We start from the raw sequence: 12,409 nt of genomic DNA, 5'->3' as shown, positions 1-12,409 counted from the left end.
ACCAAGACGCAAGCTAAGGGTGTTATTCACTTCTGACTCCAAAATAATTTTTCATGTCTCCTCCCAACCCTGCCCAATCCGACCCAATGCAGACGCCAATCTCACCCGCTGCCAGGAGGACCGAGCCACTGCCCTCTCGCAGTCCCGCCGCCAGGCACATGCCACCTACGTCCCAGAATGCGGCGAAGATGGATCCTTCCTGCAGGTAATCCCGGGGCCTTTCCTTATGGCATGGGGCTCCTCACTACCAGTCCATCTCTGGGAAATCCCAAAATGCAGGGGTTTTTTTTATGCCTTCACTACCACTACCATGACTGTGTGAACAGAAGGATTGTTAATGTTTGTAATGGCATTGATGCTAATTATGGGGATTTGTTACAAGGCTGATGCTAGTCTGGTGGGTACATGAGAGAGGGAGGGCCTTTTCAGTGGCAGCCCCATAACTATGGAACAACTGCCCGGGAAGCTAGATTTGAGTTCAGTAGCACCTTAGAGACCAACGAGATTTTCAGCGTATACACTAATCTGCAGCTTACTCTGAAGGAAGCTTTGACTCTTGAAAGCGTGGAGCCTGAAAATCTTGTTGATCTGTAACGTGCTCCTGGACTCGAATCCAGCTATTCAACTGCAGGCTGGCAGGGCTGTGCCCTGAAACGCCCCAGGGGTGTGTGCCCAGGCTGCTCCCTTTCAATCTTCAAGAGGCAGTTGGTTTTATTTAAGACTGCATTTGACTAATTTAATTTTACATTTTTTATTAGCAATCTTAAATGGTGATTTAAAATTGTATTTCCCCCCTGTATTTTAAAAATAATTCTTGTTTTGTTTACAGTGTAAGCCGCCTTGAGCTCTACATGGTACAAAGGTGGCTAATAAATGTTTAAATAAAAAAAGATGGATATTTTTCTCTAGGGTATGAGATTATAATGGGATGCAGTGGGGAAAGCAAGTGTGGTCACGGCCATTTAGTGGCTGGGGGGGGCGGCGGTGCTGTAAGCATTGAAGGTTTTAGGAAATGTTTCCAGCTGTATCCTTAGAATGTTGTCGAGGGAGATGGAGGGATTTCTTGGAGACAGAGAGACAGCGTGGTGTAGTGGTTAAGAGTGGTGGACTCTAATCTGGAGAACTGGGTTTGATTCCCCCACTCCTCCATGATTCCCCCACTCCTCCACATGAGCGGTCGACTCTAATCTGGAGGACCGGGTTGGTTTCTCCACTCCTACACATGAAGCCTGCTGGGTGACCTTGGGCTAGTCACAGTTCTCTCAGAACTCTCTCAGCCCCACCTACTTCACAAGGTGTCTGTTGTGGGGAGGGGAAGGGAAGGAGATTGTAAATCAGTGAGTCTCCTTAAAGGTAGAGTAAATCGGGATATAAAAACCAACTCCTTAATTTTTTTTTTTAAATTGACAGCCCTGATAGTATGAAGGGACGGTGGGCATGTGGTTTGGACTGAACTGTCCTCTTTCCTTCCCCTCCTAGGTTCAGTGCCACAAACAGACAGGTTACTGCTGGTGTTCCACTCCAGAAGGGAAACCTATCAGTGGGACCTCAGTCCTCAATGAAACTCCAAATTGTACAGGTTTGCCTCGGGTCTCTCTCTGTGTCCCCTCCTCCTCCCCCATTTCCTTTGCTGGGAACAAAGGTTGCCAACACTTTTCCTGGCCCTGGTTCCTGTGCCTTTAACTAGCGCCTGACTTACTGAAGTTATAAAGTGTTGCTCTCTTCTGGTAGGGAGACACAGTAATGAGGGGCAGGTGGGGGCATTTTATGCAAGGACGTTTCCCTGCGGTGACCCCCACTGTCTGCTTCACGGCTTCCTTTTGATCATGCATATGCCTTGCTCTCCCCATGCATTTTGTCCAGGCATATGTAAATAAATAAAAACAAACAAATAATAAATAAATGAAAATAAAATGATAGTAAGCCGCCTTGAACCAAGAGGAAAGGTGGGACATACGTGTTTTAAGAAATAAATATAAAATTAATGAAAAATGGGTGATGAGTTTTTGGGGGGGAGGGCCCAAAGAAATGGTTGTGGGGGGGCTTGGCCCCTGTGGGCACACCTGTAGCTCCAAGCCTGCTTGGTGTCCCATTTTCCATTCATTCTCTTCTGTTTCTTCCCTTCTTCCTAGGTTCCTACACAGTACGGACTTCATGGCAAGATCCCAACTCTTCTCGGAGAGGTGAGGTTGCACCCCACCCCTCCTGTCCCTCTTTGGCACCCATCCCCAACTGTCCATCCCTCTGCCAAAAACCCTGGCCTGACCACGTGTTGGGTACCCAACAGGTACTATAATTCCTGGGCTCAGCAGCATCCCCAAAGCAGGTGAGTCATGCAGGAAAGGTGGGAGGGGGTTCCCGCCTCCACTTTATCCCGCAGGGAGGGGGCAGGAGGTGGAGCAAGGACCCCTGGGCCCCTTTTCCAGCTCTGGGAGGGGAGTGGGGTTACGTGGCTGATATCTGGAGGGACTGTGCCTGGTATCCGGAGGGAATGTACCATAGAAGAGAGTGGGAAGATGAGTTGCCCCTTAGGGTTTTCCCCCCCTTGAAATAAGTTCTGTGATACCTGCATTTATTTAACAAGTACAGTTCCTCCCCTATGGTAGGGAAAGTTTCCAACTGTTGAATTTCCAGCTGCCCAAGTCACAGAACCTCTGTCAGGGAAAAACAATAGCCATGGCAGTGCCCTGAGACTCATGTGATCCTGTAACTCTGAACGCATCCCCTCTTTGGACAGAGTAGGTGACACTAAAACCTTTGTAATAGTTTCCTTCGAACTCTTTTCCTCCCTGAACGCAGAAGAAAGTGCCAGGCCACGGCCCACCCAGCCAAGCCCCCTGCCCCACAAACAGGAAGGTAAGTGCCCTCCGCCTTCCCCCCTCACCTGCACCCACCCAAGGTTGTGAGCATCTTGGTCTGTCCTGCAGTGTTTTCTGTGACTGTTCAAAAGAAATTGCAATAAAATATAGAAAGTATTTAAAAAAGAAGGCTACCCCTCAGTAAATAAAATTGTTATTAAATAAATCTTAGCCAACTCATCGTATAATTGATTCAATCAATGTGAACTTAGCAGATCATGAAAGGGAGGGCAGGAAGGGTTGTGTCAGTGCTTGGCTCTCGCGTCCCTTTCCTGCATGCCCAGGGTAATGCCGATCACCACTTTGGGGTCAGGAAGCAATTTTCCTCCAGGCCTGATTGGCCAGGGATCATGAAGGGTTTTTTTTTTTTTTTTTGCTATCTTCTGGTCATGGAGTAGGGGTCACTGGGGGTGTGGGGGAAAGATAGTTGTGAATTTCCTGCATTGTGCAGGGGGTTGGACTAGATGACCCAGGTGGTCCCATCCAACTCTATGATTCTCTGAACGTACATCTGTCAGCTGGTATATTTTAAGAGACCGGGCTAAGAGAGAATGATCCAGAAGTTGCCTTGGTTCAAGCTCCAAGCTTAGGCTTCCTTCTGTTAAGCCACTCAGTAGTGCTGGCCTACTTTGCAGGGGTGTTGTAGCGACTGCATCAAGACGATATGTGAGAACATTTTTCAATGCTCAAAGTGCTACATAAGTGCAAACCTTTTTTTCTCTGGTGATCCAGACCTTTGTTACGGTGGGGCCAGGTGGGAACAAGCCGCCATGTTCAGAGTGACAGAGTACCTGTTTTGCAAGCAAAAGGTCCCGGGCTCAGTCCCCCAGCGTCCAAGAAACTCAGGTGCTGGGGTAGGGTCTTCCCTACCTGAGTCCCTGGAGAGCCACTGCAAGTCAGGGCAGACCACACTGAGCTAGAGAGACCAGTGATCGGGGGTCTGCATAGTGCAGTTTTCAGGGGCAGCAGTTGTGGCTCAGGGGCCGACCTGCACGCCGAAGGTCCCAGACAACCTGCAATTAAAAGATCTCAAGTAGCAGGCATCAGGAAAAATCTTTCTCTGCCCGAGTCCCTGGAGAAGCCAGATACAGGAGCTTAGTTTATAAAGATCTGCAGCTTGTATAGGTATTGGAAAAATTTCCCCCCAAAAGTGTTGCCTAATTAATCAGGAGGAAAGCCTATTTTAAAATTAGAATCTGTTAATGGTACCAATTCATCAAGGACAGCCCTATGAGACAGGAAGGTCTATTACTCACAGGGCTTTTTATTAACAGGGAATAACTAATGCAAATACAGAATGTGTGTGTGTGTGTGTGTGTGTGTGTGTGTATGTGTGTGTGTGTGTGTGTGTGGTCCATCAAAGTCAGTATTGTCTACTCAGACCGGCAGCGGCTCTCCAGGGTCTCAGGCAGAGGACTTAAACATCACCTACTTGCCTTTAACTGGAGATGCTGGGGATTGAACCTGGGACCTTCTGCATGCCAAGCAGATGCTCTTGCACTGAGCCACAGGCCCTCCCCAAACTTCATGTTCATTATGAAACGGGTGGCATTTTCCCTTTCTTGTTCTTGGAGTGGTCAGCCTGGACTGCAATCTTGCATTTCTTGGAAGTATCTTGGCATGCTTAGCTTGGCTGACAGGGAAGAGAGGCAGCTGCCATGACGGGCTTTGCAGAGTAATTGGGTAGCCTGGTAAGAAACCGACTCCTAAAAAAGAGGGGGCTTCCTGCCTGGGAGCGTCACCTTTGGGCCCATAAGAAGCACAGCAAATGGTTGTGCTTATTTAGTGTTGAGAGGCAGGTGTTCTGCTCATGCTCGTGGATACTCTTCTTTATTCCCATTTCCCTGTCAGTGGAAGGAGATTCTGGAGCTCAGCCCTGGATTTTTGGGGATGCTCTCCCGCTTGCAGCAAGAGGCTGGATCCATGTCTCTGGAGAAGGATTGCCCTCTAGTGGGCCCCAAGGGGGTCGTGCGCAGCTTGGGAAGGGATGCTTTCCAGTTTGTGGATGGCTGCGGTTGCCTTAGTGCAAGGTGCTGACGTAGAGGTAGCGGCGGCATCTTTCAGCTGGGTGACGAGGGGCAGCCCCAGAACCTCGCATTTGTTCTCCATTGTAGATTGTCTGTATCTCTGTGTGCCTGTCTGTCTTTTCACTCCATCCAGAGGGGACCTCCCTGCCTTTCCTAATCCCCATCATCATCCCAGATTTCAAGCCCAACCGCACGGCAAAGCAGATCCAAGGTGAGCACTGCAGACCCCTCTCTGTCCCCCGCAGGCCTCGCTCGAGGAGCAGCAACCTCGGGACTGGCTGTGGCCCAGCAACATATGCTAACTGTATTCTCTCTTCTTCTTCTTTTAAAAAATCCCATCCTTCTTCTAAGGAGCCATGGGGCAGCATGTGTGGCTTCCCCTCCCTCCAATTTCCTCCTTGGAGCCTGGTGAGGTAGCCTATGCTGAGGCAGAATGACTGGCCCTCCCACGTGAACTTCTAAGTGTGTGGATTTGAACTCAGGTTTCCTTGTTTCTCACCCAGCACTCTGTCTCTTACAACACGCCAGCCCCCTTCTGCACCCTCCTTCTTGTGCTCTGGCAGCCCTCCAGCCTGACAACTTTTCAAGAGCCTTGGAGAGACTGCTTAGGTTAGCACCCTCCCTGGCCGGCTCCCAGGGGACAGTTCCCTGGTCTCCAGGGAGCGATGCTTCCCGCCTCTCTGGGCCTTGCTTCTGGGGCTTTGAGGTTCTGTGTAGCAAAGGCCCATCTTCTTCTCTGTAATGAGAAAGAGATTCCCTCTGAGCCCTGAAGCTCTCTATCTCCCTGCTAGGACCCAAGCAACATTCCTCTAGACTTGGTGCAAACCTGTAACACTGGCCTTTGCCCACACAGGACCCTATTTCATACATACGGTCCCATGAGTTAGGACAGAAAGATATCTATTATTTTTAATGACATCAATGAGACCATATCATGGCAAACGGACTTGTGGCTCAGGCTGGCTCTCTCTGGGGCCCCAGTAAAACGTGTTCCCATTTCCTCCCCCTTTCCCCATGCCTGGGCCCTGCTCCATACAAAGTGTACAGTCTCTTCTGCAGAGACTGACTTTTGGCATGTATGCATTTATTCTGATCCCCTATGACAACCCAGACAACAACCTATGACAATCCCCTATGACAACACAGCCATCTTATGGCAACCCCATAGGGTTTTTAAGGCAAGAGACATTCAGAGGTAGTTTGCCATTGTTTGCATCTGCATACTGACCCTGGACTTCCTTGGCAGCCTCCTATCTAAGTACCAACTAGGGCTGACTCTGCTTAGCTTCTGAGATCTGATGAGATCAGGCTAACCAGGGCCATCCAGGTCAAGGCAAGAGATGAACAGAGGTAGTTTGCAATTGCCTACCTCTGTGTAAAAACTATGGACTTTTTGGCTCCAAATGATGTGATGATGTGACTCCATTAACATAGAGTCCAATGATGAGGACAAGGAGGCTGGTGTGAGCTGTCACGGCTTTCTTTATTGGCCAATACATCAGAACCGGGTGATCCAGAAGGCAGACGATGAGCTCTGCAGTCCGGTCACACAGGGGGAGGGACAATGCAAGAGGTTATATAGACATTTCACATTCCAATAACATTCGATGTTAGCTTGTCGATGCAACGTCATTTGCGTCTACAGCGTGTGTGTGAGCATTGCTACAGTGAATGAATAGTACTCTATTGTTCCCTAGCAAAGAGAAAGTATCAGAAAGGGAGGAATAGGTGGGAGGGAGGCTGTTCCTCCTTATGTGAGAGGAAACATTCCAGCCTTTGGAATGATGTGTATGCCTGCTTGCTTGATGCTAAAGAGAGGGGGGATTGGGGGCCTCTGACAAGCGGCTTCTTTGGCTATGCGTGTAGCTTGGGTGTCTGAATGTGGTTACTCAATCACAACAATACTAACCAGGGCCAACCCTGCTTAGCTTCCGAGAACTGATGAGATTATGCGAGCCTGGGCCATCCAGGTCTGGGTGCCTTACTTATGCGATTACAGTTAGTCATACTTTCCAGTTCTCTGAGCAACAGAAAGAATGGTCAGTTTAAGAGAGAATCTTGATGGCGGTGTTTTGTAATGGGGGAAGTGGCATTCAGCCAGGGTTGTTCTGTAAAGCTGTGGCAGTTCCCCTCACAAGCAGACACAGAATATCCAGGGAGCCTCGCAGGGGTCTTTCTTCTCCAACGGCCATCTCCCTTCTGGCTACACCCAGCCCCCAGCCCAAGATGCGTTCCATAGCTAGGAGGCACCAGCCATCAAGGGCCATTGATGCTAACCAGAGGAGGCATCATCTAATCCTCAGTCCACCCTAAGGAAGCTTTTTTTGCTACAAACACAGGCCCCAGAGAGGATGCCTCGCTATCGAATACTTTGGGGCCAGATAAAGCAAAATTCGACAGGGCTATAACCAGGTGTGTGTGTGTGTGGGGGTGTGTGTTGTGGTTTGGCCTTGTTTGGTCTGACTGGCTGGCAGCTACACTCCTTGCAGAATACCCACCGTCGTGTGAGCAGGAACGGCGCGAAGCCATTGAAGAGGCCCATCAGCACCAACAGGAGGGCACCTTCATCCCCGAATGCGAGGGCGACGGCACGTACAAGATGGTGCAGTGCCACCAGGCCACGGGGTACTGCTGGTGCGTGCGGGTGGACACCGGCCGACCCGTCCCGGGCACTTCCACACGGTCAGTATTCTGGTCTCTGCCTAGGGCTGGCCTCACAAGAGCCAGGCCCTGCAGACATGCTTGCTGCCGGCCAGTTGTCACTCTGAGGATTGTTGGCCACACGTCCCGTCCAGCACCACAACCACCATTGCCGAGGGTTCTCTTTTGCCTTCTGAATGCTGGGGTGGATTCAGCCATCCTCCCCAGAGACTGCCAACAGAAGCCTCTTAAGTTTGGAGGAAGTCTCCTTATATTGGAGGAAGGCTTCAAACTTGATCCAAAAGGAAAGATGGGGAATAAATATTTTAATTAAAAAAAACTTTATTCAGTGGAGTGGTAGGTAGAGATGGCAACTCCAGATTAGAAAACTCCTGGAGATTTTGGGTGGTGGTGTTTGGGGAGCGGAAGGATTTCTGTGGAGTATAATCCCATAGAGTTCACCCTCCAAAGCAGCTATTTCCTCCAGAGGAACTCATCTCTGTCATCTGGAGTTCAATTGTAATTCTGGGAGATCTCCAGGCCCCACCTGGAGGTTGGCACCTCAGAATAGGATTAGGCTCCTCCTCCTCCACCACCACCACCACCACCCGTGTGTGTGTTCAGTCTTCAACAGCCAGTCTTCTAAAAGCCAGAAAGCATTTGCCTCTTTTAGTAAAAGATGTACTGGAAATGCAGAGTTGTCCTGCAAGTGTTTATCAAACAGATTAAAATCTGCTCTTGTGAACGTGTGGGAAATGGCAGGCCGTGTGTTAAGAACATAAGAAAACATAAGAAAAGCCCTGCTGGATCAGACCAAGGCCCATCAAGTCCAGCAGTCTATTCACATAGTGGCCAACCAGGTGCCCCTAGGAAGCCCACAAACAAGACAACTGCAGCACCTAATATAATGGGCATGCTCCTCTGATCCTGGAGAGAACAGGTATGCATCATGACTAGTATCCATTACTAGTAGCCATGAATACCCCTCTCCTCCATGAACATGTCCACTCCCCTCTTAAAGCCTTCCAAGCTGGCAGCCATCACCATATCCTGGGGCAGGGAGTGCCACAATTTAACTATGCGTTGTGTGAAGAAATACTTCCAAAGCACCTTAGTGTTCCTGCACACAAAACGTCACATGAAGCATCAGCTCCCTTCTCTGAGATCTCCCTTCTAGAGGGTCTTGGGGAAGCGAGCAGAACTTTGAGGAACAGCAGCAGGTCTCAAACTGCACTTAAAAAGAATTTTCCTGAAGCTTCTCCAAACAGCAGAAAGAAGAAGCGTACCTAACTGGTACCAAAAACAGGGACTGTCCCTGGTAAACCATTGGAGCACCCGCATCTCAGTTTCTCCTTCCCTGAGAAATACTTGCCCTCCCCCCCCCCCATGCACATTCTGAAAAACATCCCTGCGGATTTCTACCCCCTCCTGAGATGGGCTCTGTTTTGTCCGGCCTTCAAGGAAATCTCTTTTCTTCCACTGAACAGGAATTTCCCTCCAGACTGTGGAGTTGATACAGCAGCCAAAACCATAGAAATGGGCTCCCTCTTCCGTGATCGGACACTGCCAGGTAGGTTCTGGGGCTTAATTCCTCTTAGTTCGACACTGAAATCAATCTCCTTGCTATCCGTTCATCCTCCAAGATGGTGTGTGGTAGATGGGTTTTTAAAAAAATTAAACAAAAATCGGTCCCACCATGTCAGCCATGGCAAGCTCTAATCCAGGGAACATATCTCTTAAAATCAGCCCCCCAGACAAAATGTTGCAGGCCTTTGTAAATAAAGAGATAGAGCATGCAGGGGTGGTGGTGGCTAGGGTTGCCAACCTCCAGGTGGGGCCTGGAGATCTCCCACTTTTACAACTGACCTCCCGACTACAGAGATCAGTTCCCTTGGAGAAAATGGATACTTGGTAAGGGTGGCCTCTATGGCATTATACCTTGCTAAGTTCCCGCCCCTTCCCAAACTCCCTCCCTCTCCAGGCTCCACCCCCAAAACCTCCAGGTATTTCACAATCCACAGCTGGCAACCCTAAGTTGCCATGCCAGCAGGGCAAGATAGAATCTGTGGGTTGAGTTCGCCAGCAATCATGGTTGTTCTCTCCATGTCCCTTAAATGTAAATCTCAGATTCCCATGGCCCCAGTTCAGAGCAGTGTGTTGCACAGAGAGAGGAAAGGAGGAAGATCCATCCTTCTTTTAAGGAGTGGCTTTGCCTATCCAAACACCCCCACATTCCTGTAAGGCATGGAGGGGTGGGGGGAGTTGGTTTTCTGAACACATGTCTATGATGGGTGCTTCGGACTCAGGACCGTTGGGTTTTACAAGATCTCCAAGAATCCTCTTGTTTCTTCTCTTCGGCCCAGGTTGTCCGGGCACCAAGAAGGCTGAATTCATCTCCAACCTGATCAAAGCCTTAGCTTCAGATATGCTGCAGTCAAGAATGATGCCCGCCCCATACCGAAGGCACGTATACCGCCCGACTGGAACCTTCTCTCTCAGGGCCTCCACTTTTGAGCCAGAAGATCTTAGGCATAGAGGACTGTCTGGGGCCCAAATGCCACCCATTGCGACGTGTGTCTCCGTCCTCCCCTCCCCATCCCAGCATGATTAGTACAACCTATATCCTGCTGGTGTGTAAAGGGACATCTACAAATGTCCTCTCACCTGCCTGAGGTGGCACTAGAAGCAGTTTTGCACGGGGCTGTAGACAATGTTTGGAGTAAGCTCGCAAGCAGGATCCAGTTGTTTTGAGTACGGCAATGCACATCTGCTTGTTTCTCACCTGCTCAACCTGTATACGTGGAAAACAAACATTACAAAACATCACTAGTCTGTGAGATTCTTTCACCAAGAAACCTGTATTATTATCCCATGCAACCTCCAAGGATCTCAAGGTGGCACACGTGGCTCTCCTTCCCCATGTTTTACCCTCACAAGTTCACAACAACCCTGAGGGATAGGCTAGGCTGAGAGACAGTGACTGGCCCAGGGTTACCCAGTGAGCTTCATGCTTGAATGGTGTTTGGAACCCGTGTCTCCCTGATCTTAGACCCACTTTTGATCTGCTACACCGTGTAAGAACGTAAGTAGAGCTCTGCTGGATCAGACCAGTGGTACATCTGGTCCAGCACCTTATATCACACAGTGGCAAACCAGGTAATCCCTAAGAGGTTGGCAGGGAGGGGCACAAAGGTGTTAAGTCTATAGTTAATTCCCCCTTTGCAACTAGTATTCAGAGATCCACTGCCTCTGAAAATTGAGGTTCTATTTACCCATTGTGGTTAATAGTCACTGATAGACCTCTCCTCCATAAATGATCCCTTGCTAAATCCATCAGTCCCCCATCCCTCTACACATACAACAGAATGACATAATAGAATGGGATGTACCATTTCAGACTGTGAGGGAGTGGGGATTACATGTTTAAATGCTTTCCCCATCTCCCTTGTAATTAAAAAAAAATAGCACATCCAGGAGAAAGGTTCTATTCTAGCTTTTTGCTGTTCTGGTTTTCCGCTTACAGGGAATTAATAATCCAGGGGAACTTTTTTTTAAAATGCAGTTCCCCTCACCCACCATGGAAAAGTCAATTTGCCCACCTCAGCCCTCTGCTGCATTCTGCTGCAGGTGTAAGCCACTGTCCCTCACTACATCTTGTGGCAGTGAGTTCCACAAGTGAATTTGTCATTTGGACCCTCGGCAGGCCTGTAATTTTTGCCCGCTACTTAGAAGCAGGAGTGTGAAGAAACCACGTCTTGACCCGTGGCAAGCAGCATCCGTGTTATGAACCACGCTTTAACAGCTGCTTCCCACTCACAGGTTTCCGGACCGCTTGACAGGGCGCAGCCTGGAGGAGCGGGTGGCCCGCTGGCAGTTTGTACGCCTGGACAAGGACTTCAGCAACAGCATCAGCGAGCGTGAGCTCCGCCCCCTCAAGCTCTACATGAAGAAGCACACCCGACCCAAGCGCTGCGCCCGCAAGTTCCTCGACTACTGCGACCTGGACGACGACCGGCTCATCTCCCTGAACGAGCTCAGAGGCTGCTTAGGGCTCAGTTAACGTCAGGGTGGGTCTTCACACCGGGCGGGTCTTTCGCCCCCTGCAATAGGCAGGCTGATTGATGCCCACAGAGGGTATCGGGCGCAAAATATACCCAAGAATAATGTTTTTGAAAATCCTTTTCAGTCCTTCCTTTCCCTATATTTAACAGCCCTTGTCTATTCATCTACCATTTCACACTTTAAAAAAGGGGGGGATGAAATTTAATTTTTCCTTGATGCCATGAAAAGTTGCCACATCTCTCACTCAATTGACCGATCTACTTGACAGCAGATAACGCAGTATCCGCTTATCAGAAAGTGTCAGCTGTTTTATCCAGGGAGTTCTATATTTATTTCGTGCAGTATTATTTTGTGGACATGCTAAAACAATGTGGGCTAGGAAATCTACTTGATTGGGACAAAATGGGCATTCGCTTTCTTCTGCAATAATTTTATTGTAATCTCCCTTGCATTTCAACTGAGTCTAAGGCGTTACCCCTTGCCAATTAGAAAGCATGTCTAAATTTATGGATTTCTAACCAGCAGAAATAGTCTGGCAAGGAGAAAGTTCTGTTAAAGGGTATCTGGAAGAAGTGAAGTTGACATTTATGATTTGTGTCCTTAAACACTAAGGACCAATCCTCATTTAAGATCCTACTTAATCCTTTTGCATAAGCTTCACTCCAGGAGTAGATTGGCCATTTGCACTTAATGGGAGTTTTCCGTTGGGCTGCTGCCAGGAACAAGCCAAGCTTTAGCAAGCTAGTAGAAAATATGAACCTATGCTTTAGCAAGCAGCAGAACGGATGCTCATAATCTAATCCCATAGGGCAGGGGTCCCCA

General features: G+C 49.0%; 1 protein-coding gene across 1 annotated transcript in view; it reads left to right on the top strand.

Annotated features, from left to right (window-relative positions):
- Positions 1-11,595, top strand: part of LOC130475255 (SPARC-related modular calcium-binding protein 1-like) — a 45,581-nt gene extending 33,986 nt beyond the window's left edge. The window contains exons 3-11 of the mRNA XM_056847001.1: positions 93-205; positions 1,480-1,579; positions 2,133-2,183; positions 2,800-2,856; positions 5,019-5,096; positions 7,360-7,567; positions 9,013-9,095; positions 9,889-9,988; positions 11,345-11,595. Of these exons, the coding sequence (XP_056702979.1) occupies positions 93-205; positions 1,480-1,579; positions 2,133-2,183; positions 2,800-2,856; positions 5,019-5,096; positions 7,360-7,567; positions 9,013-9,095; positions 9,889-9,988; positions 11,345-11,585 (1,031 nt within the window). The 3' untranslated portion in view covers positions 11,586-11,595. The remainder of the gene's footprint in view (positions 1-92; positions 206-1,479; positions 1,580-2,132; positions 2,184-2,799; positions 2,857-5,018; positions 5,097-7,359; positions 7,568-9,012; positions 9,096-9,888; positions 9,989-11,344) is intronic.
- The last annotated feature ends 814 nt before the right edge of the window (positions 11,596-12,409 follow it).

The sequence above is a fragment of the Euleptes europaea genome, chromosome 3, assembly GCF_029931775.1.
Source record: "Euleptes europaea isolate rEulEur1 chromosome 3, rEulEur1.hap1, whole genome shotgun sequence".
Lineage (NCBI taxonomy): Eukaryota > Metazoa > Chordata > Lepidosauria > Squamata > Sphaerodactylidae > Euleptes > Euleptes europaea.
The sequence above is the reverse complement of the archived record's forward strand: the minus strand, read 5'-3'. Positions and strand labels throughout refer to the sequence as shown.